This window comes from Salvelinus alpinus, chromosome 23, assembly GCF_045679555.1.
Source record: "Salvelinus alpinus chromosome 23, SLU_Salpinus.1, whole genome shotgun sequence".
Lineage (NCBI taxonomy): Eukaryota > Metazoa > Chordata > Actinopteri > Salmoniformes > Salmonidae > Salvelinus > Salvelinus alpinus.
In genome coordinates, this window is record NC_092108.1 from 17157610 (window position 1) to 17181842 (window position 24233).

The window sequence follows — 24233 nt, forward strand, 5'->3', positions numbered from 1 at the left end:
GATGGGGAGAGGGATAGGACAAGCACCTGCTATAGATTGAGGGAGGGATAGGACAAGCACCTGCTATAGATGGGGAGAGCGATAGGACAAGCTCCTGCTATAGATGGGGAAAGAGATAGGACAAGCACCTGCTATAGATGGAGGGAGGGATAGGACAAGCACCTGCTATAGATGGGGAGAGGGATAGGACAAGCACCTAATATAGATGGGGAGAGGGATAGGACAAGCACCTGCTATAGATGGAGGGAGGGATAGGACAAGCACCTGCTATAGATGGGGAGAGGGATAGGACAAGCACCTGCTATAGATGGAGGGAGGGATAGGACAAGCACCTGCTATAGATGGGGAGAGGGATAGGACAAGCACCTGCTATAGATGGGGAGAGGGATAGGACAAGCACCTGCTATAGATGAAGGGAGAGATAGGACAAGCACCTGCTATAGATGGGGAGAGGGATAGGACAAGCACCTGATATAGATGGGGAGAGGGATAGGACAAGCACCTGCTATAGATGGAGGGAGGGATTGGACAAGCACCTGCTATAGATGGAGGGAGGGATAGGACAAGCACCTGCTATAGATGGGGAGAGGGATAGGACAAGCACCTGCTATAAATGGGGAGAGGGATAGGACAAGCACCTGCTATAGATGGAGGGAGAGATAGGACAAGCACCTGCTATAGATGGGGAGAGGGATAGGACAAGCACCTGCTATAGATGGAGGGAGGGATAGGACAAGCACCTGCTATAGATAGGGGGAGAAATAGGACAATCACCTGCTATAGATGGAGGGAGGGATAGGACAAGCACCTGCTATATTGGGGGAGAGATAGGACAAGCACCTGATATAGATGCGGAAAGGGATAGGACAAGCACTTGCTATAGATGGAGGGAGGGATAGGACAAGCACCTGCTATAGATGGAGGGAGGGATAGGAAAAGCACCTGATATAGATGGAGGGAGTGATAGGACAAGCACCTGCTATAGATGGAGGGAGGGATAGGACAAGCACCTGCTATAGATGGGGAGAGGGATAGGACAAGCACCTGCTATAGATGGGGAGAGGGATAGGACAAGCATCTGCTATAGATTGAGGGAGGGATAGGACAAGCACCTGCTATAGATGGGGAGAGCGATAGGACAAGCTCCTGCTATAGATGGGGAAAGAGATAGGACAAGCACCTGCTATAGATGGAGGGAGGGATAGGACAAGCACCTGCTATAGATGGGGAGAGGGATAGGACAAGCACCTAATATAGATGGGGAGAGGGATAGGACAAGCACCTGCTATAGATGGAGGGAGGGATAGGACAAGCACCTGCTCTAGATGGGGAGAGGGATAGGACAAGCACCTGCTATATATGGAGGGAGGGATAGGACAAGCACCTGCTATAGATGGGGAGAGGGATAGGACAAGCACCTGCTATAGATGGGGAGAGGGATAGGACAAGCACCTGCTATAGATTGGGGGGGGAGATAGGACAACCACCTGCTATAGATGGGGGAGAGATAGGACAAGCACCTGATATAGATGGGGAGAGGGATAGGACAAGCATCTGCTATAGATGGAGGGAGGGATTGGACAAGCACCTGCTATAGATGGAGGGAGGGATAGGACAAGCACCTGCTATAGATGGGGAGAGGGATAGGACAGGCACCTGCTATAAATGGGGAGAGGGATAGGACAAGCACCTGCTATAGATGGAGGGAGAGATAGGACAAGCACCTGCTATAGATGGGGAGAGGGATAGGACAAGCACCTGCTATAGATGGAGGGAGGGATAGGACAAGCACCTGCTATAGATAGGGGGAGAAATAGGACAATCACCTGCTATAGATGGAGGGAGGGATAGGACAAGCACCTGCTATATTGGGGGAGAGATAGGACAAGCACCTGATATAGATGCGGAAAGGGATAGGACAAGCACTTGCTATAGATGGAGGGAGGGATAGGACAAGCACCTGCTATAGATGGAGGGAGGGATAGGAAAAGCACCTGATATAGATGGAGGGAGTGATAGGACAAGCACCTGCTATAGATGGAGGGAGGGATAGGACAAGCACCTGATGTAGATGGAGGGAGTGATAGGACAAGGACCTGCTATAGATGGAGGGAGGGATAGGACAAGCACCTGCTATAGATGGAGGGAGGGATAGGACAAGTACCTGCTATAGATGGGGAGAGGGATAGGACAAGCACCTGCTATAGATGGGGAGAGGGATAGGACAAGCACCTGCTATAGATGGGGAGAGGGATAGGACAAGCACCTGCTATAGATGGAGGGAGGAATAGGACAAGCACCTGCTATACATGAAGGGAGGGATAGGACAAGCACCTGCTATAGATGGGGAGAGGGATAGGACAAGCACCTGCTATAGATGGGGAGAGGGATAGGACAAGCACCTGCTATAGATGGAGGGAGGGATAGGACAAGCACCTGCTATAGATGGAGGGAGGGATAGGACAAGCACCTGCTATAGATGAAGGGAGGGATAGGACAAGCACCTGCTATAGATGGCGAGAGGGATAGGACAAGCACCTGCTATAGATGGGGAGAGGGATAGTACAAGCACCTGCTATAGATGGGGAGAGATATAGGACAAGCACCTGCTATAGATGGAGGGAGGGATAGGACAAGCACCTGCTATAGATGGGGAGAGGGATTGGACAAGCACCTGCTATAGATGGGGAAAGGGATTGGACAAGCACCTGCTATAGATGGAGGGAGGGATAGGACAAGCACCTGCTATAGATGGGGAGAGGGATAGGACAAGCACCTGCTATAGATGGGGAAAGGGATAGGACAAGCACCTGCTATAGATGGGGAGAGGGATAGGACAAGCACCTGCTATAGATGGGGAGAGGGATAGGACAAGCACCTGCTATAGATGGGGAAAGGGATAGGACAAGCACCTGCTATAGACGGAGGGAGGGATAGGACAAGCATCTGCTATAGATGGGGAGAGGGATAGGACAAGCACCTGCTATAGATGGGGAGAGGGATAGGACAAGCACCTGCTATAGATGGGGAGAGGGATAGGAAAAGCACCTGCTATAGATGGGGAGAGGGATAGGACAAGCACCTGCTATAGATGGGGAAAGGGATAGGACAAGCACCTGCTATAGATGGAGGGAGGGATAGGACAAGCACCTGCTATAGATGGGGAGAGGGATAGGACAAGCACCTGCTATAGATGGAGGGAGGGATAGGACAAGCATCTGCTATAGATGGGGAAAGGGATAGGACAAGCACCTGCTATAGACGGGGGAGAGATAGGACAAGCACCTGCTATAGATGGAGGGAGGGATAGGACAAGCACCTGCTATAGATGGGGAGAGGGATAGGACAAGCACCTGCTATAGATGGGGAGAGGGATAGGAAAAGCACCTGCTATAGATGGGGAGAGGGATAGGACAAGCACCTGCTATAGATGGGGAGAGGGATAGGACAAGCACCTGCTATAGATGGAGGGAGGGATAGGACAAGCATCTGCTATAGATGGGGAAAGGGATAGGACAAGCACCTGCTATAGATGGAGGGAGGGATAGGACAAGCACCTGCTATAGATGGAGGGAGGGATAGGACAAGCATCTGCTATAGATGGGGAGAGATAGGACAAGCACCTGCTATAGACGGGGGAGAGATAGGACAAGCACCTGCTATAGACGGGGGAGAGATAGGACAAGCACCTGCTATAGATGGGGGAGAGATAGGACAAGCACCTGCTATAGATGGGGAGAGGGATAGGACAAGCACCTGCTATAGATGGGGAGAGGGATAGGACAAGCATCTGCTATAGATGGAGGTGGGGATAGGACAAGCACCTGCTATAGATAGGGGGAGAGATAGGACAATCACCTGCTGTAGATGGAGGGAGAGATAGGACAAGCACCTGCTATAGATGGGGAGAGGGAAAGGACAAGCACCTGCTATAGATGGAGGGAGGGATAGGACAAGCACCTGCTATAGATGGGGGGGGGAGATAGGACAAGCACCTGCTATAGATGGGGAGAGAAAAAACCTGTCTACCAGTGAGACAGGGGAAAGGGATAAGGCTACTAGGGAATTTGATTTGATTTGATTTATTAGGATCCCCATTAGCCGACGCCAATGGCAACAGCTAGTCTTACTGGGGTCCGACACACAACGAAAAATACATTACAGACCAAAGACTTTACCATTTACATTTAAAAACATTAACATGTACTGTGTGTGTGCATCAAACAGTTACACATACATGTCAGTACATACACACAACCAGTAGGTCACATGTCAGTACATACACACAACCAGTAGGTCACATGTCAGTACATACACACAACCAGTAGGTCACATGTCAGTACATACACACAACCAGTAGGTCACATGTCAGTACATACACACAACCAGTAGGTCACATGTCAGTACATACACAACCAGTAGGTCACATGTCAGTACATACACACAACCAGTAGGTCACATGTCAGTACATACACACAACCAGTAGGTCACATGTCAGTACATACACACAACCAGTAGGTCACATGTCAGTACATGCACAACCAGTAGGTCACATGTCAGTACATACACAACCAGTAGGTCACATGTCAGTACATACACACAACAAGTAGGTCACATGTCAGTACATACACACAACAAGTAGGTCACATGTCAGTAAATACACACAACAAGTAGGTCACATGTCAGTACATACACACAACCAGTAGGTCACATGTCAGTACATACACACAACCAGTAGGTCACATGTCAGTATATACACACAACAAGTAGGTCACATGTCAGTACATACACACAACCAGTAGGTCACATGTCAGTACATACACACAACCAGTAGGTCACATGTCAGTATATACACACAACAAGTAGGTCACATGTCAGTACATACACACAACAAGTAGGTCACATGTCAGTACATACACACAACCAGTAGGTCACATGTCAGTACATACACAACCAGTAGGTCACATGTCAGTATATACACACAACAAGTAGGTCACATGTCAGTACACACACACAACAACTAGGTCACATGTCAGTACAGACACACAACAAGTAGGTCACATGTCAGTACATACACAACAACAAGGTCACATGTCAGTACATATACACAACAAGTAGGTCACATGTCAGTACAGACACACAACAAGTAGGTCACATGTCAGTACATACACACAACAAGTAGGTCACATGTCAGTACAGACACACAACAAGTAGGTCACATGTCAGTACACACACACAACAAGTAGTCACATGTCAGTACATACACACAACAAGTAGGTCACATGTCAGTACATACACACAACCAGTAGGTCACATGTCAGTACATACACACAACCAGTAGGTCACATATCAGTACATACACACAACAAGTAGGTCACATGTCAGTACAGACACACAACAAGTAGGTCACATGTCAGTACACACACACAACAAGTAGTCACATGTCAGTACATACACACAACAAGTAGGTCACATGTCAGTACATACACACAACCAGTAGGTCACATGTCAGTACATACACACAACAATTAGGTCACATGGGGAGAGGCGTTATGCCGTGAGGTGTTGCTTTATTTGTGTTTTTAAACCAGGTTTGCTGTTCACTTGCTCTATATAAGATGGAAGGGAGCTCCATGCACTCATGGCTCTGTATAATACTGTATGTACGCTTCCTTGAATTTGTTCTGGACCTGGGAAAAGAAGTGAAAGGGAGAATAAAATGAGTGAGAGGGAAAAAGAGGAGAGGAATTAGAGGTGATGGGGGGAATGAGGTCTTGTTAGCCTCAGTTAATATGACAGTAGTTCAGTGCCTAAGCCCTGTGTTTTTACACAGCTGAACAGGTGGAATAACTCAGCCTAAAATGGGCCCTTTAGGGGAAACTGTCTATGTCCTGGACTGGGGTGAGAAAGGGAGAGGCCTGGGGGAGGCAGGGAGAAAAACACACCATCCTAAGCAACCTGCATACACATTGTTTGAAGTATATAGACCAACATAGCTTCTTTAGTAGGTCAAAGCTGTGCGCTGAAAAACCTTGGTAGAACAGGGGTGGTGCTCATGTGAATTTCCTTCATTATGTTTTTTACACTGGAAAGGGGATTTTCTGATAAAGGTGCATTATACAACATTTCCACATGCAAAGCTAGAGAAATGTTTTTGCAACCATAGGTCTTTCATTGGCAGTGCTATTGTAAACTTTAATTCAGGCTCTGCCAAAAGGTCTGAGCCTTAATGGCACAGGTGGTGTGCTTGCATAACTGCAAGGGTTGCTGGATAAACCCTGGACTGCTGGCTGTTGCCCTCTAATAGCTAAAATAAGTTTTGGACTTAACTATTAAAGTATGCATAGATCTTACAATGGATAGTGAAAAGTAATTCTCTGAAATTTTCAGAAGGCGAATAGCTCAATTGATTGCAACAGTCTTACGTTGTAAAATATGAATACAAAATACAAAAATTCCCATTGAAAGAAAACGGTTTTAAATCATTGACTTTTGAGCTATGCATCCTATACATTTATATAATCCGGGTTAAGGGGGGCATTAGCTCCCTCCCCCACCCCTAGAGCTGCGCCACCGGAATGGCCGTACACGGCAGAGTTGGTGACAAATATCCAACACAAAGGCTAGTCCAGCATCCAGATCGTAGCTCTAGATAACATCAAGATGGTTAAATGGCAAAGTTGTTGGTTTGGCAGCAAACATTTTGATTAAAATGTCAAGAAGACAGGTAAGTATTGTATTATGGATGTTAGAAACATTTGTTCCTGATGCTAGAAAGCATGCATTTGCACAATGCAGTCAGTGGACTACCAAGGAACTGTTTATATGTAATATTTACTAGCTATTTGTTTTCTCAGCTACAGTTTGAGTTGTGTCCTGTCTGACCCTGAAATGTGGCTAGCTCTTACCGTAGCTTGGACTATGGAGTAACTAGCTAGTTTAGCAAAATCCCATTCCCTTCATTGTAAGATAACAGCATGACAATTTCCCCGAAGTTTGGTGTTAGTTTTGCACTAACCTAACATAGCAAGCATAAGAGAAACCCTTGAGCAGAGTTCCCACATCCGGTTTTCAGCTGAAAAGGAACCTAGGTTGAAAATAGCTGTATCCCTGAAAACCAGAACAGCCGGTTGTTGGCAACTTGGCTAAGGCTAGTTTTGAATTGATGCAGCTAGCTAGCTATGCTTTGTTGAAAAATGTAGGATGTGAGCTAACATTAGCTAGCTTCTGGGTTGAGGTCAGCTGCTGTTGTCCGGCTCTAGCTAGCTAGCTAATGGCTGAAGTAATTTGTGTAAAAACATTCTATAACCAAATATAGCTAGCTACCTTTCTTTTGCCTTTTCGTTAGCTAGCTAGCTGTCAGCTAACTGGTATTAGCTAGCTACAGAAGCTAGTTGCTGGACTTTGGACAAGCAAGCTAACGTTAGTTAACATTAGCTAGCTAGCTACCTAACTAATCAAAATACAGTATCTGTTTGCATTTATTGATTAACCTCAGCTTGAATACCACCATATAGCTAGTTCTACAGTAGCCTAGGTTTGTTCTCATCCACTTCTTATGACTGGCAGCCTGGTGCAGCTGTAATGCTGATGAGCTACCGAGTTCCTCGACCCGGTGGTAAAACTCTGAACTTTGGCTGAAAATATATTAGCATTGTCAGAAATGCTACAAAAAGATAGCACATTGTTGGTTCCCCTAAAAACTGCAATAAACTTTGATTTGATTCCGATTGTATGTGTGTGTGTGTGTGTGTGAGAGAGACACTGTTGCCCCTACAAACGTATTCAGCTGGACAGGTGGCAAGTCTAATGGTCACTTTATATTAGCTGATGTACGAAGGGCTATATATAAATAAAAAAAAATAAAAAAAAATTGATTGATTGATTGATTTATGGATGTCGAGCAAGGTCCAGGCAAGAAATTCGATTTTTTCCTAATGCTAACGATCCTGTTAAAAATCTGGTATGTGGTTATCAGTAACAGCCGAACGCCTCATAATGTGAGTGTGTTGGGTACCTCCAATCAAGGTGATTTGCGAATTTTCATCGACATTGGTGTTATATTGGCTTAGATATGATGAACCACATACACTCGAATCAAAGATCAAAGTACACAGTTTAGCAGATGTAATAGCGGGTGCAGCGAAATGCTTGTGTTACTAGCTCCTAACAGTACAGTAAAATGTCAGTACACAAATAATTTTAAAAAAGAAATCAAGAAATCAGGAATACACACAAACACTCCAGTGCACCTGCCGCAAGGGACAAACAACCCACTGATGAAACACTTCCCCATTCACTTCAGGTGTGCGCATGTGTGTGTGTGTGTGTGTGTGTGTGTGTGTGTGTGTGTGTGTGTGTGTGTGTGTGTGTGTGTGTGTGTGTGTGTGTGTGTGTGTGTGTGTGTGTGTGTGTGTGTGTGTCTGTGTAAATGGGGGTCTCTAAGAGGGGTGCACATTTCCATGTTAATTGTGTGCCTCATTTCGCCTCTACAGTTCTAAGTGTCATGATTCATTACCACTGAAAGACACCACTAAAATCACACGCATGCGCGCACAGCATTGCTTTGGTCCCAGAGTGACTTTATGGCCCCCAAGTTACATAGCAACAAAACATAAAGGGAAGTTCACAATAATCTAGTATAGAGAAGGTTTTGTAAAAACTCAAAATACCTGAATTGTCTCGAGAGCAATCTCTCACACACCTCAGTTTCTCTCACACACAGGCCTCTCTCTGTCTCTCTGTCTCTCTGTCACTCTGAAAGTTGTATTGTCAATTTTGTTTTGTATTTAAACGCCACTTGAAACGTGTACATGACACTGCAACAAAATTTCCCCATGGGGACAATAAAGTCAGTAAGTAAGTAAGTCTCTCTCTCAAACACGCACATGCACACGCACACACACATACACTTCTCCCTCCTCTGTTCCAGTCCACTGAGGACAACAGGTTATTCCTGTCCTCCAAAAGCCACACGCTCTTCATTTGCATATCAATTAACTTTTAATATAATACTCTGTCACTCGAGACCCATTTTTCATTCGGCTAGCTACGTTCCACCTTCATAGAACTCCATCCATATATTATCTTCCCCACCCCCCCTTTTCTCTCTCTCTGTACTTCTTCCCCGCTGCCGCCTCTATATTTATTTTTCGTTCTCTCCCTCTGTCGCTACATAGCCCATGCTACATTTTCTTTGTCTTCTCCTCTTTCCCTAACTCTCTCTCGCTTGTTGTCTCCTCTCTTATCCCAAACCCCTCTACCGTCTCTCTCGCTCTATCTCTTCCTCTCTCTCTCCCTCCCTCCCTCTCTCTCATTCTCTCACTCTCTCGCTGTCTCTCTCTCCCTCTATCAATTAAATTAAATTAAATTAAAATGGCTTTATTGACATGGGAAACATATGTTTACTTTGCCAAAGCAATAGAAATAGGCAGGACATAAACAAGGGAAATAAACACTAAAAAATGAACAGTAAACATTACACTCACAATTTTTTTAAGGAATATAGACATTTCAAATGTTATTATTGCTTATGTACAGTGTTGTAACAATGTGCAAATAGTTGAAGTATGAAAGGGAAAATAAATCTCTCTTTCTCTCTCTGTCTATCCCTGTCTTCTTGGGCAATATCTTCAGATCTCTGTGTAGTGTGAGTGGCTGGAAGCGAATAGAGGTTTTGCTGACAGGCTGGATGTGACACGGCGGGGGTCCTACACTGCATACTAACTCACAAGCATTCAGATGAAGGAGGGAGAGGTAGGGAGAGAGATAACAAAGAGAATGAAGGACACCAAGGGTGAGAGAATAAAAGAGAGAGAAGAGAGAGAGAGAGAGAGAGAGAGAGAGAGAGAGAGAGAGAGAGAGAGAGAGAGAGAGAGTGGCGAGCGGGGCACAGTAGTTGCAGGACTATCTACTACAGTGTTTTGACGGTAGCTTTAATGGCTGACTCAGGTTCTCTTGTCTGTATCTACTACAGTGTTTTGACGGTAGCTTTAATGGCTGACTCAGGTTCTCTTGTCTGTGTGATCGACACACTGGGAAAATCACGCACATTACAGGAGAGAGAAGTGCTCTGAAAGACTGTCTTTAGGAAAGCTGCCAAGAGGAAAACGGGAGAGAGAGAAGAGAAGAGAGAGGGAGTGATCAGACGACAAAAGCTTCCGCCCTGAAAGAAAAGGAAAGAAAATATCTATAGAGCTTTAAAGAGCGGGAAAGTTAAAAAAAGAGGAGAGTGATGTGTGTAAATATGGAAATATCCTTCAAACTAAGAGCAAAGAACACACACACGGATCAATCAACTGTCCAATACAGTGCCTTGCAAAAGTATTCAGACCCCTTGGATTTCTTGAAATTTTATTGTTACAAATTGGGAATAAAGTTGGATCATGGTGGTTCGGAGGCAATGGTTTGTGTAAATCTGCAACTAGACAGGTATTTTGCAGGACTTTGGCAGCATTGTTGAGAGGGAGCTCACTCCCATCGGCTCTTTTGTGTACCGTAAACATATAAGCCAAAATAAAGTTAGCTAATAGTTAGGCCTACAAAACGACTGGTTATATTGTCAGGGTACATTATAATGATTTAACTAGCTAGCTAACAGTTACATACCATATGTATCCATTCACTGGGGGGCAGCTTTGTCACGCCCCTAAACTTTTTAATTCCGCCAACAGACACATTGTTGCTCGTAGTGAATTCAGTGTCCTTCTGTCTACTCCATGCCAGACTGAGAGGGGGGTCGATGATATGTCGGTTTAAACCAGCTCCAGCGTATTTTTCGCCATTCATGTTTCTCACTGCACCATAAAAGTCCCGTAGAATGACTTCAGCTCCGTTTTTGTTGTATTCCCAAACTCACAATGTTTCCCTTTTTCTGCACACCAGTCAGTGAAGCAGGTAGGTGCCCACTTTGTTTGTTTCACGACGTTCTTTTCATTTCGGTTTCTCTCAAAATCATCTAAACTCCTCTTTTCTACATCGACATATCAAACTATTGTTGATGTAGTGACTTTATTGATGTGAAAAAGAGCAATGATATCAAGGTGAAAATGCTAAACGTCATAGTCATGGTATACGGTCTCACATACACACAGCTAAATGCTGTTTTAGCCCATCAGCATCCAGTATCCAAACTACCCGGTTTATAATACATGTTAGAAACACCTTTGGCATACATTACAGCTGGGAGTCTTCTAGGGTATTTCTATAAGAGCTTTGCACACCTGGATTGTGCAATATTTGCACATTATTCTTTTCAAAGTTCTTCAAGCTCTGTCAAGATGTTGGTGATCATGGCTAGACAGCAACTTTTAAGTCTTGCCATAGATTTTCAAGCAGATTTATGTCAAAACTGTCTCCTTGGTAAGCAACTCCAGTGTTGATTTTGCCTTGTGTTGTAAGTTATCGTTCTGCTGAAGGGTGAATTCCTCTCTCAGTCTCTGGTGTAAGCAGACTGATGCAGGTTTTCCTCTAGCATTTTGCCTGTGCTTAGCTCCATCCTATAACTTTTTATCCCATGTATTTGCCTATGTCAAGCATACCAATACCATGATGCAGCCACCACCTTGCTTGAAAATAAGGAGGCAGTTACTCAGTGATGTGTTGTACTGGACTTGCCCCAAAAATAAGAGTTTGCAATTAGGCCAAAAATGGTATTCCTTTGCTGTGTCTTTTTGTTATCTGAAGTATTACTTTAGTGCCTTGTTGCATACAAGATGCATGTTTTGGAATGTGCCTATTCTGTATAATTGTATTCTTCTTTTCACTCTGTCATTTAGGTCATTATTGTGGCGCCACTATAATGTTGTTGATCCATCCTCAGATTTCTCCCTTCACAGCCATTGAACTTTTCAAAATCACCAATGGCCTAATGGTAACCTCCCTGAGCAGTTTCATTTCTGTCCTGCAGTTCAATTCAGAAGGATGACTGCATCTTTGATGTATCTAGGTTGTTTAATACAAAACTCACAACATAATTATTAACTTGACCATGTTCAAAGAGATATTTCATGTCTGATTTGTTATTGTTATCCATCTACCAATCACTGCCCTTCTTTATGAGGCTTTCGGAAAAGCTCGCTGGTCTTTGTTGTTGTGTCTGTGCTTGAAATTCAATACTTGACAGGAATCTTACAAATGTTGTATGCATGCAAGACAGAGGAAGTGTTAGTCGTAAAAAAAATAATGTCAACCCCTATTATTTCACACAGAGTGAGTCCATGTAACTTATTATGGGATTTGTTAAGCCACATTTTACTCCTGAACTAATTAAGGCTTGTCTAAAGAAAAGGGGATGAATAGTTATGCAACAAACGTATTTTAGTTATGAATTTTTTATTTATATTAAAATGACATTACAGAGTATTTTGTGTTGATTGTAGAGGTCGACCGATTATGATTTTTCAGCGCCGATACCGATACCGATTATTGGAGGACCAAAAAAAGCTTTTTTTGATTTATCTGTAATAATGACAATTACAACAATACTGAATGAACACTTATTTAAACTTAACTTCTTGCAACTATAGGGGGTGCTGTTCCGCATTAGCATATTTGGGTCTCCAAATTAAACTGCCTCGTGCTAAATTCTTGATCGTACAATATGCATATTATTGTTATTATTGGATAGAAAACACCTTCTAGTTTCTATAGAAGTTGGAATTTTGTCTCTGAGTGGTACAGAACAATATCTACAGCACTTTTCATGACAGGGGTCAGATTTCAGAAATTTTTACCCCTGATCTGGAGTCTGTTTTTAAGGCGACAGTGAATGCTATGAAGAAACCGACACTGCCTACGTCTTCCTCTGGGTGTCTGTACGTCATCACGTTTTGAATGGAGTCTATTGCACAATCCCAGCCCATATAAAACCACAAAACGTGGGAGCACCTCCCTCTCTTCTCCGCGCGCCACAAGCAAGATGGACATCGGACCTGCCTCATTCCAAATCGTTGTTTAACTAGTTATATTTCTCCGGTCATGTTTTCAGTCGTTATAGTTGTTAAAAACATCATAATGTAGTTAATTTGAACCGTTTTATAGCAATTTATATCCGTTTAGTGCGATTTTGAGGAATTTCTTTGTCGTGCCCTTTTTAGCTTTGGAAACGTTTCGGGGTGTCGGTCGTTGGTGGTGGACATTTCGAAGGACAGAGGACATCTATCGACCAAAAGACGTTTATAACATAGAAAGGATACATTGCCCAAGAATCTGATGGAAGAACAGCTCAAAGTAAGCAATATTTAATATGATAAATCGTTGTTCTGTCGAAATATTTTAAACGCATATTTCGCCATTTTGTTTGTTATCGCGTCACTTGGCGAACCCTGTATTGAAAAGTAAGGATAATTTAAAAAATGTAAGTCAGCGGTTGCATTAAGAACTAATTTGTCTTTCGATTCCTGTCAACCCTGTATTTTTTTGTCAAGTATATGATTAGCTTTCAATTAAACTAGATCACTCTGATAGATGACGTCAGACATATTGAGGCTTGATTTCCTAGTATTTTTATTGTGTAACCACGGTTTTGTATGGCTAAATATGCACCTTTTCGAACAAACTGTATATGTATGTTGTAAAATGATGTTACAGGAGTGTCATCGGAAGAATTCTGAGAAGGTTAGTGAAAAAATTAATATATTTTGGCGGTGATTACGCTATAGCGCTCTTTGGCTGGAATCGATGCTCTGGTAACGTTTGCACATGTGGTATGCTAACTTATCGATTTATTGTGTTTTCGCTGAAAAACGCTTAGAAAATCTGAAATATGGTCTGAAATCACAAGAACTGGGTCTTTCCATTGCTATGCTTTGTCTATTTTTATGAAATGTTTTATGATGAGTAAATTGGTCATACACGTTGCTCTATCTAGTAATTCTAGTCGATTTGTGATGGTCGGTGCAATTGTAAACTGTGATTTCTACCTGAAATATGCACTTTTTTCTAACAACACCTATCCTATACCATAAATATGTTATCAGACTGTCATCTGAAGAGGTTTTTTATAGGTTATTGGCTATCAATATCTTAGTTTAGCCGAATTGGTGATAGCACCTGAAGGAGTAAGAAACTGATGGAGTTAGAAAAGTGGTGTATTTTGCTAACGTGTTTAGCTAATAGATTTACATATTGTGTCTTCCCTGTAAAACATTTTAAAAATCTGAAATGGTGGCTTTATTCACAAGATCTGTATCTTTCATCTGGTGTCTTGGACTTGTGATTTAATGATATTTAGATGCTACTATCTACTTGTGAAGCTATGCTAGCTATGCTAATCAGTGTGTGGGGGGGGTGGGGGGTGATCCCGGACCCGGGGTAGAGGCTCGTGAAAGGTTAATATAATGCATCAATAAAATCAATTTAGCCTCAAATAAATAATGAAACATGTTCAATTTGGTTTAAATAATGCAAAAACAAAGTGTTGGAGAAGAAAGTAAAAGTGCAATATGTGCCATGTAAGAAAGCTAACGTTTAAGTTCCTTGCTCAGAACATGAGAACATATGAAAGCTGGTGGTTCCTTTTAACATGAGTCTTCAATATTCCCAGGTAAGAAGTTTTAGGTTGTAGTTATTATAGGAATTATAGGACTATTTCTCTCTATACCATTTGTATTCCATATACCTTTGACTATTGGATGTTCTTATAGGCACTTTAGTATTGCCAGTGTAACAGTATAGCTTCCGTCCCTCTCCTCGCTCCTACCTGGGCTCGAACCAGGAACACATCGACAACAGCCATCCTCGAAGCAGCGTTACCCATGCAGAGCAAGGGGAACAACTACTCCAAATCTCAAAGCGAGTGACGTTTGAAACGCTATTAGCGCGCACCCCGCTAACTAGCTAGCCATTTCACATCGGTTACACCAGCCTAATCTCATGAGTTGATAGGTTTGAAGTCATAAACAGCGCAATGCTTGAAGCATTGCGAAGAGCTGCTGGCAAACCGCACGAAATTGCTGTTTGAATGAATGCTTACGAGCCTGCTGGTGCCTATAATCGCTCAGTCAGACTGCTCTATCAAATCATAGATTTAATAATAACACAATAACACACAGAAATACGAGCCTTAGGTCATTAATATGGTCGAATCCGAAAACTATAATCTCGAAAACAAAACATTTATTGTTTCAGTGAAATACGGAACCGTTCCGTATTTTATCTAACGGGTGGCATCCATCTCAATATTCCTGTTACATTGCACAACCTTCAATGTTATGTCATAATTACGTACACTTCTGGCAAATTAGTTCGCAACGAGCCAGGCGGCCCAAACTGTTGCATATACCCTGACTCTGCGTGCAATGAACTTAAAAATAGGCCAAATCGGCCCTAATTAATCGTCCATTCCGATTAATCGGTCGACCTCTAGTTGATTGCGAATAAATACAAGATGTGAAGAAATCCAAGGTGTCTGAACACATTTGCTAGGCACTGTATGTATCTGGGAGAGAGCTCAAAGTCAAATGAAGTTGCTGTGTGTGTGTGTTTTCTGTGTAACCTTGGCCCTATCTTAACTTCTCTAGGATAGGGGGCAGCATTTTCACGTTTGGATGAAAAGCATACCCAAATTCAACTGCCAGCTACTCATCCCCAGAAGATAAGATATGCATATTATTAGTAGATATGGATAGAAAACACTCTGACGTTTCTAAAACTGTTTGAATCATGTCTGTGAGTATAACAGAACTTATTTAGCAGGCGAAACCCCGAGGACAAACCATTCAGATTTTTTTTTTTGAGGTCACTCTCTTTTCAATAGATTTTCATTGGGAATACAGATTTCGAATTGACCTTCTTGCAGTTCCTACCGCTTGCACTGGATGTCAACAGTCTTTAGAAATTGGTTGAGGGTTTTTCCTTTGTGTAATGAAGAAGTACGGCCATCTTCAACAAGGGTCACTTGATGTGTACTGCTTGTTAGAGGCGCACAACCAGAAAGCTAGCTACAGTTTGTTTTAATCCTGTATTGAACACAGATCATCCCGTCTTCAATATGATCGATTATTTGATCGATTATCGATCGATTATTTACGTAAAAAAATACATAAAGTTGTATTACAAAAGTAGTTTGAAATGTTTTGGCAAAGTTTACAGGTAACTTTTGAGATATTTTGTAGTCACGTTTCACAAGTTGGAACCGGTGTTTTTCTGGATCAAATGCGCCAAATAAATTGACATTTTGGATATATATCGACGGAATTAATCGAACAAAAGGACCATTTGTGATGTTTATGAGACATATTGGAGTGCCAACAACAGAAGCTCGTCAAAGGTAAGGCATAAATTATATTTTTATTTCTGCGTTTTGTGTCGCGCCTGCAGGGTTGAGATATGCTTCTCTCTCTTTGTTTACTATGGTGCTAACTCAGATAATAGCATCGTTTGCTTTTGCCGAAAAACCTATGTGAATTCTGACATGTTGGCTGGATTCACAACCAGTGTAGCTTTAATTTGGTATCTTTAATGTGTGATTTAATGAAAGTTTGATCTTTATAGTAATTTATTTGTATTTGGTGCTCTGCATTTTCTCTGGCTTGTGGCCAAGTGAGACAGTAGCGTCCCGCCTAAACTCAGATTTTTGGATATAAATATGAACTTTACCTAACAAAACATACATGTATTGTGTAATATGAAGTCCTATGAGTGTCATCTGATGAAGATCATCAAAGGTTAGTGATTAATTTTAACTCTATTTCTTCTTTTTGTTACTCCTCTCTTTGGCTGGAAAAATGGCTGTGTTTTTCTGTGGCTATGTATTGACCTAACATAATCGTTTGGTGTGCTTTCGCCGTAAATCCTTTTTTAAATCAGACATGTTGGCTGGATTCACAACAAGTGTAGCTTTAATTTGGTGTCTTTCATGTGTGATTTCATGAAAGTTAGATTTTTATAGTACTGGCTTTTGGCCAGATGGGACGTTAGCGTCCCACATATCCCAGAGAAGTTAAAGGTCTTACTCACATCGGCTGCGGAGAGCGTGATCACTTCCCAGAGAAGTTAACCAGCGTTGCTTTCACAGCTAATAAAGGCTGTCTAAAAGCAAGCTGTATCATTCAATGTGTTTTATATGACAAGACTAGTCCAAGACCTCAGATCGTAGAAGGAGAACTTGATATACTCAGGGAGGGAGAACAGAACTAGTGGAGGGGGTCAACACACACACACACACACACACACACACACACACACACACACACACACACACACACACACACACACACACACACACACACACACACACACACACACACACACACACACACACACACACACACACACACACATTCAAGCATACACACACAAACACGCACACACAATCATACACTTCTGCCAATACTTTATCATAACATGTGAATGTCTTTTTCTCATCTACTTGAACTCTTTACCCTGAGTAGTACATTTTATGTGTGTGCGTGTGTGTGCTTGTGTGTGTGTGTGTGTTGTACTTAACTGTGTGTTCTTGATGTGTTTGTACATCTTAACCAACAAGCTGTCTGTCTATTTGAGTTCCAGTTGAGCTGATGTGATGAATACTGTTGTAACCACTCTGCTTCAGTCAACATTGCTCTCAAAAGGCCAAGACATAACGACCAGTGGCTGATCATGTAAAACATGCCAACTGGAGGTACTTTACATTCTAACTGGAGGTGCTCTACATGCCAACAGCTAAAACATTAAAAACATTGAAAAGAAGTTTAGGGCTCTTCCTTTCTGTTAGTATTTCATGACAATAACAATCAAAGACAAAAAGGGTCAGAAAGAGAAGAGAAAGATAAGTAGAAAAAAGACTGTACTCACTACACTAATCTCCCCTGTGACACCCAGACACAGCCCCTATCTCCCTGGGACACTGCCTGTTGCCTTCTATTGCCTCGACTAATCCTTCTGACACACATAAAGGTACGGACGCACACACGCACGCACGCACGCACACACACACACACCTCAGTGATCATTAGTATGGATGAGAGAGTGTGTCGAGAGGAGATCAGACAATCTGTAATCACATCGCCTGTGTGACATACTGTACTGCTAATAGGATGGACCTGTGAACATGGTCTCTCGCTCTCTCTATCCCTTTGTCTCTCGCTCTCGCCATCTTTCTCCCTCCCCCTTCTTTTGCTCTCCCTCCCACTCATAATCAGTGGGAGTGGGTCCTTAATGGGAATGTTAATCAGAGACTAACACACACACACAGAGAGAGAGAGAGACAGAGAGAGAGGGAGAGAGACACACACACACACACACACACACACACACACACACACACACACACACACACACACACACACACACACACACACACACACACACACACACACACACACACACACACACACACACAGAGAGACACAGAGAGGGAGAGAGAGACACACACACAAACACACAGAGAGACACACACAAACAGACACATACGCTCGCACGCACGCACGCACGCACGCACGCACGCAAACACACACACACACACACACACACACACACACACACACACACACACACACACACACACACACACACACACACACAGAGAGACAGCCACCACAGACCCGCTGTGTCTCATCATCACTCACAATAACAGATATCCCATTTAATATCAAGCTATTAGATTAAATGTAATTAAGATGAATGAGAAACAATGTCATGCCAAAACTAAGCTTGAAAACACCATCTGATAAACATCATATTTCTATAATATTTAGTCAATTAAACTGCAGATTTACAATCATAACTCTGGGTTTCTATATTTCTTAATTCTATTCTTTAAATTTTTAGATTTGTGTGTATTGTTGTGTATTGTTAGATATCCCTTTTTCCTTCTCTCCCCTCCCGTCCTTCTCTATCCCTTCATCCTTCTCTCTCCCTTCTTCCTCCCCTCCTTCCTTCTCCCTCTCTCTTTCCTTCTCTCTCCCCTCTCCCACCTTCATTGTCTCTCCCTCTCTCTCCTTCCTCTCCTCTCCCCACCCCTCGTTCCTTCTCCCTCCCACATTCATTATCTCTCCATGTCTCTCCTTCTTCTCCTCTCCCCATCCCTCCTTCCTTCTCTCTCTTCCTCTCCCTCCTTCCTTCTCTCTCCCCCTCTCTTTCCCTCCTTCTCTCCCCTCTCCCTACTTCCTTCCTTTTCGCTCCCTTCTTCCATCTTTGTCTCTCCTCTCCCCCTCTCCCTCCTTCCTTCTCTCTCCCCCTTTCCCACCATCTCCTTCCTTACTTCCCTCTCCTCCCTTCCTTCTCTCTCCCTCCCGCTTTCTGGCATCCAGCCAAAAGCTCTCCTAACCGCTTTAGAAAAAGATTTACTACGCCAGAGGTAATTATTAGGAAGGGGGAATTATTAACAATAGAGTTATGGTATATAAATCTGTCTGTGTTTCATTAAAACATGTTTTGAAACATTAACTTAATACCAATTCATTAGACTAAGTGGAGTCCCAGACAAGACGAGGGGGAGAGGAGGGGAGAGGTGGAGTATGAGCAAAGTGGAGAAGAGAGAGGCAAGGGAAAGCATGTTTAGTGGAGGGGTGACCTGTTCTCATCATCATTGATGGAAGTGTGTTTTCATGTCTAATAAACTAAACTACACACCACAGTATGAGTGGGTCACAAACTCAGGGCAAGAAAACACACCATGGGTTCATGTGAGAGTGTGCTACGACCAATGATCCCTCTAAGCTGAGCGTGGGTGCGGGTGCGCAGCTCCCCGGGACTGCCGTGCAGAAGAAATATCAGCCTGCACAGAGAAGCACAAGATTGAACTTCACTCAACTCTAGTGTTTTCCACCTTAATTAACACTATCAACTTTTCCCTTTGTTGGAATTGTGATCAAATCAACATAATAGTAGCCACTTTCAATGTAACATACCGAAACACACACACGCACGCACGCACGCACGCACGCACGCACGCACGCACGCACGCACGCACGCACGCACGCACGCACGCACGCACGCACGCACGCACGCACGCACACACACACACACACACACACACACACACACACACACACACACACACACACACACACACACACACACACACACACACACACACACACACACACACACATACACACACGCGCACAAATACACATACACATACGCTTTCCTCTCATCTTTATAGGCTATAGGATACTGGAGTGATAGAGGTAGATATGTATAGGGGTTAGGTGACAGGGATACTGGAGTGATAGAGGTAGATATGTATAGGGGTAAGGTGACAGGGACACTGGAGTGATAGAGGTAGATATGTATAGGGGTAAGGTGACAGGGATACTGGAGTGATAGAGGTAGATATGTATAGGGGTAAGGTGACAGGGATACTGGAGTGATAGAGGTAGATATGTATAAGGGTAAGGTGACAGGGATACTGGAGTGATGGTTGTAGATATGTATAGATATAAGGTGACAGGGATACTGGAGTGATAGAGGTAGATATGTATAGGGTAAGGTGACAGGGATACTATAGTAATGGAGGTAGATATGTATAGGGGTAAGGTGACAGGGATACTGGAGTGATAGAGGTAGATATGTATAGGGGTAAGGTGACAGGGATACTGGAGGGATGGTTGTAGATATGTATAGGGGTAAGGTGACAGGGATACTGGGGTGATAGAGGTAGATATGTAGAGGGGTACGGTGACAGGGATACTGGAGTAATGGAGGTAGATATGTATAGGGGTAAGGTGACAGGGATACTGGAGTGATAGAGGTAGATATGTATAGGGGTAAGGTGACAGGGATACTGGAGTGATAGAGGTAGATATGTATAGGGGTAAGGTGACAGGGATACTGGAGTGATAGAGGTAGATATGTATAGGGGTAAGGTGACAGGGATACTGGAGTGATGGAGGTAGATATGTATAGGGATAAGGTGACAGGGATACTGGAGTGATGGAGGTAGATATGTATAGGGGTAAGGTGGCAGGGATACTGGAGTGATAGAGGTAGATATGTATAGGGGTAAGGTGACAGGGATACTGGAGTATATAGAGGTAGATATGTATAGGGGTAAGGTGACAGGGATACTGGAGTGATAGAGGTAGATATGTATAGGGGTAAGGTGACAGGGATACTGGAGTGATAGAGGTAGATATGTATAGGGGTAAGGTGACAGGGATACTGGAGTGAAAGAGGTAGATATGTATAGGGGTAAGGTGACAGGGATACTGGAGGGATGGTTGTAGATATGTATAGGGGTAAGGTGACAGGGATACTGGGGTGATAGAGGTAGATATGTATAGGGGTAAGGAGACAGGGATACTGGAGTGATAGAGGTAGATATGTATAGGGGTACGATGACAGGGATACTGGAGTGATAGAGGTAGATATGTATAGGGGTAAGGTGACAGGGATACTGGAGGGATGGTTGTAGATATGTATAGGGGTAAGGTGACTAGACATGAGGATATATGATAAACAGAGTAGCAGCAGTGTATAGGATGATTGTATGTGAGTGTGTGTGGTGTGTGTCAATATAAATGTGTTTGCATGTTATGTGTGGGTTGGAGTGCCAGTATGCGTGAGTGTGTAGAGTCCTGTGAGTGTGAATAGAAAACAAAAATACAAATAAAATACAAGGATCTGTGTAGCCATTTTGTTAGCTGTTTAGCAGACTTATGGCTTGGGGATAGAAGCTGTTTAGGAGCCTGTTGGTGTCAGACTTGATGCACCGGTACCTCTTGATGTGCGGAAGCAGAGGGAACAGTCTATGGCTTGGGTGTCTGGGGTCTTTAACAATTTTCTGGGCCTTCCTTTCACACCACCTGATATAGAGGTCCTGGATGGCAGTGATGTGCTGGGCTGTCTGCACCACCCTCTGTAGCGCCATGCGATTGAGGGTGGTGCTGTTGCCATACCAAGCCTTCTTCACGACTGTGCGCATATGAGTGGACCATTTTAAGTCCTTAGCGTTTTGGACACGAGAAACTTAAAGCTCTCAACCCGCTCCACTGCAGCCCCGTCGATGTGGATGGGGGCGTGTACGCCCCCGTTTCCTTTAGTTTACCATCAGCTCCTTGGTCTTACTGACATTGAGGGAGAGATTGTTGTCCCAGCATCACACTGCCAGGTCACTGACCTCCTCCATGTAGGCTCTCATCGTCACTGGTGATCAGGCCGTTGAGTCGTCAGCAAACTTGATGATGGTGTTGGAGTCGTGTGTGGCCATGCAATCGTGGATGAACAGGGAGTACATGTCGGGACTAAGCACACACCCCTGTGGGTCCCCCGTGTTGAGGGTCCCCCGTGTTGAGGGTCAGTGTAGCGGAGGTGATGGTGCCTTCCCTCACCAGGTGGGGTAGGCCCGTCAGGAAGTCCAGGATGCAGTTGCAAAGGGAGGTTTTCAGTCCCAGGTTCCTAAGCTTGGTGACGAGCTTGGAGTGGACAATGTTGCTGAACGCTGAGCTGTAGTCAATGAACAGCATACTCACATAGGTATTCTAAGTGACAGTGTGTTCAGATCTTTCTCTTCTCGTTGCTTCCTTTCTGTCATTAACTTTGAAGAATAACCTAAGGCCTTATAACAGATGCTGATGTCTTAAAAGAGCCTCCTCAAACATACACACACACCCACACCAGATGCTATTGTGTAGAGAATGCTGCCTTGACAGAGACACCTCACTTCCTCTATTAGACAGAGTAAAAAGAGTTCCTCCCGGATATATCCATTACAAACACATCTCACCATCCTCCACCCCCCCCCCCCCACCTTCTCTCTCCATCTCTCTCTTTTTTACAGAGCAGGTCAATACCTCTCTCCCTCTCAATCCTTTTGTCAGAGAGACATTAAAAGAAAGTCAGATGAAAATCATCTAAAAGGGCCAAAGACTTCATGTCTTTTACTCCAGCTATCCTTTCTAAAGAGAGAGAGAGAGCGGGAGAGAGCGTGAGAGAGAGGGAGCAAGGAAGGATGCTGAATAGGCTTTCAGATGCTAATTTACCTGTCACCTCTAGACATAGACTAAGACTTCCTGTTCCCCTTCTTGCTCGTGAGTCATTCAGGGTGTCCTTGTCCAATCAGGTTAGTGCTAGAGGAGGTAGATTGATACGTTTGACTGGTTGATTGGAGTTAATGTACAGATCCTTTCATCCAAAAACACCTTGAGATGTATCTTTCATGGCTCCTGCAGCGGATATAACTTCTCTGAGACATTATACAGTCTAAAAACCACAAGACTTTTAAACAGATGGCCTAGCCCCTAACTCAACTTCTCACCACTCTTCGACAACTTCTTAATAAAAACACAAACAAACAACTATCGAAAATGACGGGGATCTGGCATCTGACCAAAGCCTGGGTTGTCGTTTGGCGAGCTCTTCACAACTCTTTAAAGGAGAGAGGCATGGCGGCAAGAGACAATCAGAAGTAGAGAAAGGGTAGGCACCACATACACCAACAAACACACACACACACACTAACACACACACACACACCAACAAAGACACACACACACCAACACAGACACACACACTCCAACACACACACCAACACACACACACACACACACACACACACACACACACACACACACACACACACACACACACACACACACACACACACACACACACACACACCCACACCCAGACACCAACACACATACACCAACACCAACACACACACCAACACAGACACACACACCAACACACGCATACCAACACACACACACACACACACACACACACACACACACACACACACACACACACACACACACACACACACACACACACACACACACACACACACACACACACACACACACACACACACACACACACACACCGACACACACACCAACACCAACTCCAACACAGACACAGACACCAACACACACACACACACACACACACACACCAACACAGACACACACACCAACACACGCATACCAACACACACACACCAACACAGACACACACACCAACACACACAAACACAATACTGATACATACGCACACGCTAGAGAACTGACGACTTGTAACAACTTCTCTAACAACTTCTGAGAGAACAGAAAAACACAAATGTGGGAACTGTTTGACGAGCGTACACCATCTGCTGATTCCATCACATGCCAGTCGCTCGCATTGTTCCCACCTGCCAGCCTGCCAACTAGCCCGCAGCAAACCCCTTGCAGTAAAAAACGCTACACACACACACACACACACACACACACACACACACACACACACACACACACACACACACACACACACACACACACACACACACACACACACACACACAC

The 24233-nt window shown here is 43.8% G+C and overlaps 1 protein-coding gene across 3 annotated transcripts in view; it reads right to left on the bottom strand.

Moving 5' to 3' along the window:
• The window catches only part of LOC139550370 (ephrin type-A receptor 3-like), a 196223-nt gene that overhangs the window by 43289 nt on the left and 128701 nt on the right, over positions 1-24233 (bottom strand). The window contains exon 11 of one of the 3 annotated variants that reach the window (XM_071361235.1): positions 4067-5690. The exons of the other annotated variants lie outside the window; for them this stretch is intronic. Coding sequence (XP_071217336.1) covers positions 5534-5690 — 157 coding nt within the window. The 3' untranslated portion in view covers positions 4067-5533. Of the gene's footprint in view, positions 1-4066; positions 5691-24233 lie in introns of those variants that run through there. 3 annotated transcript variants of the gene reach the window in all.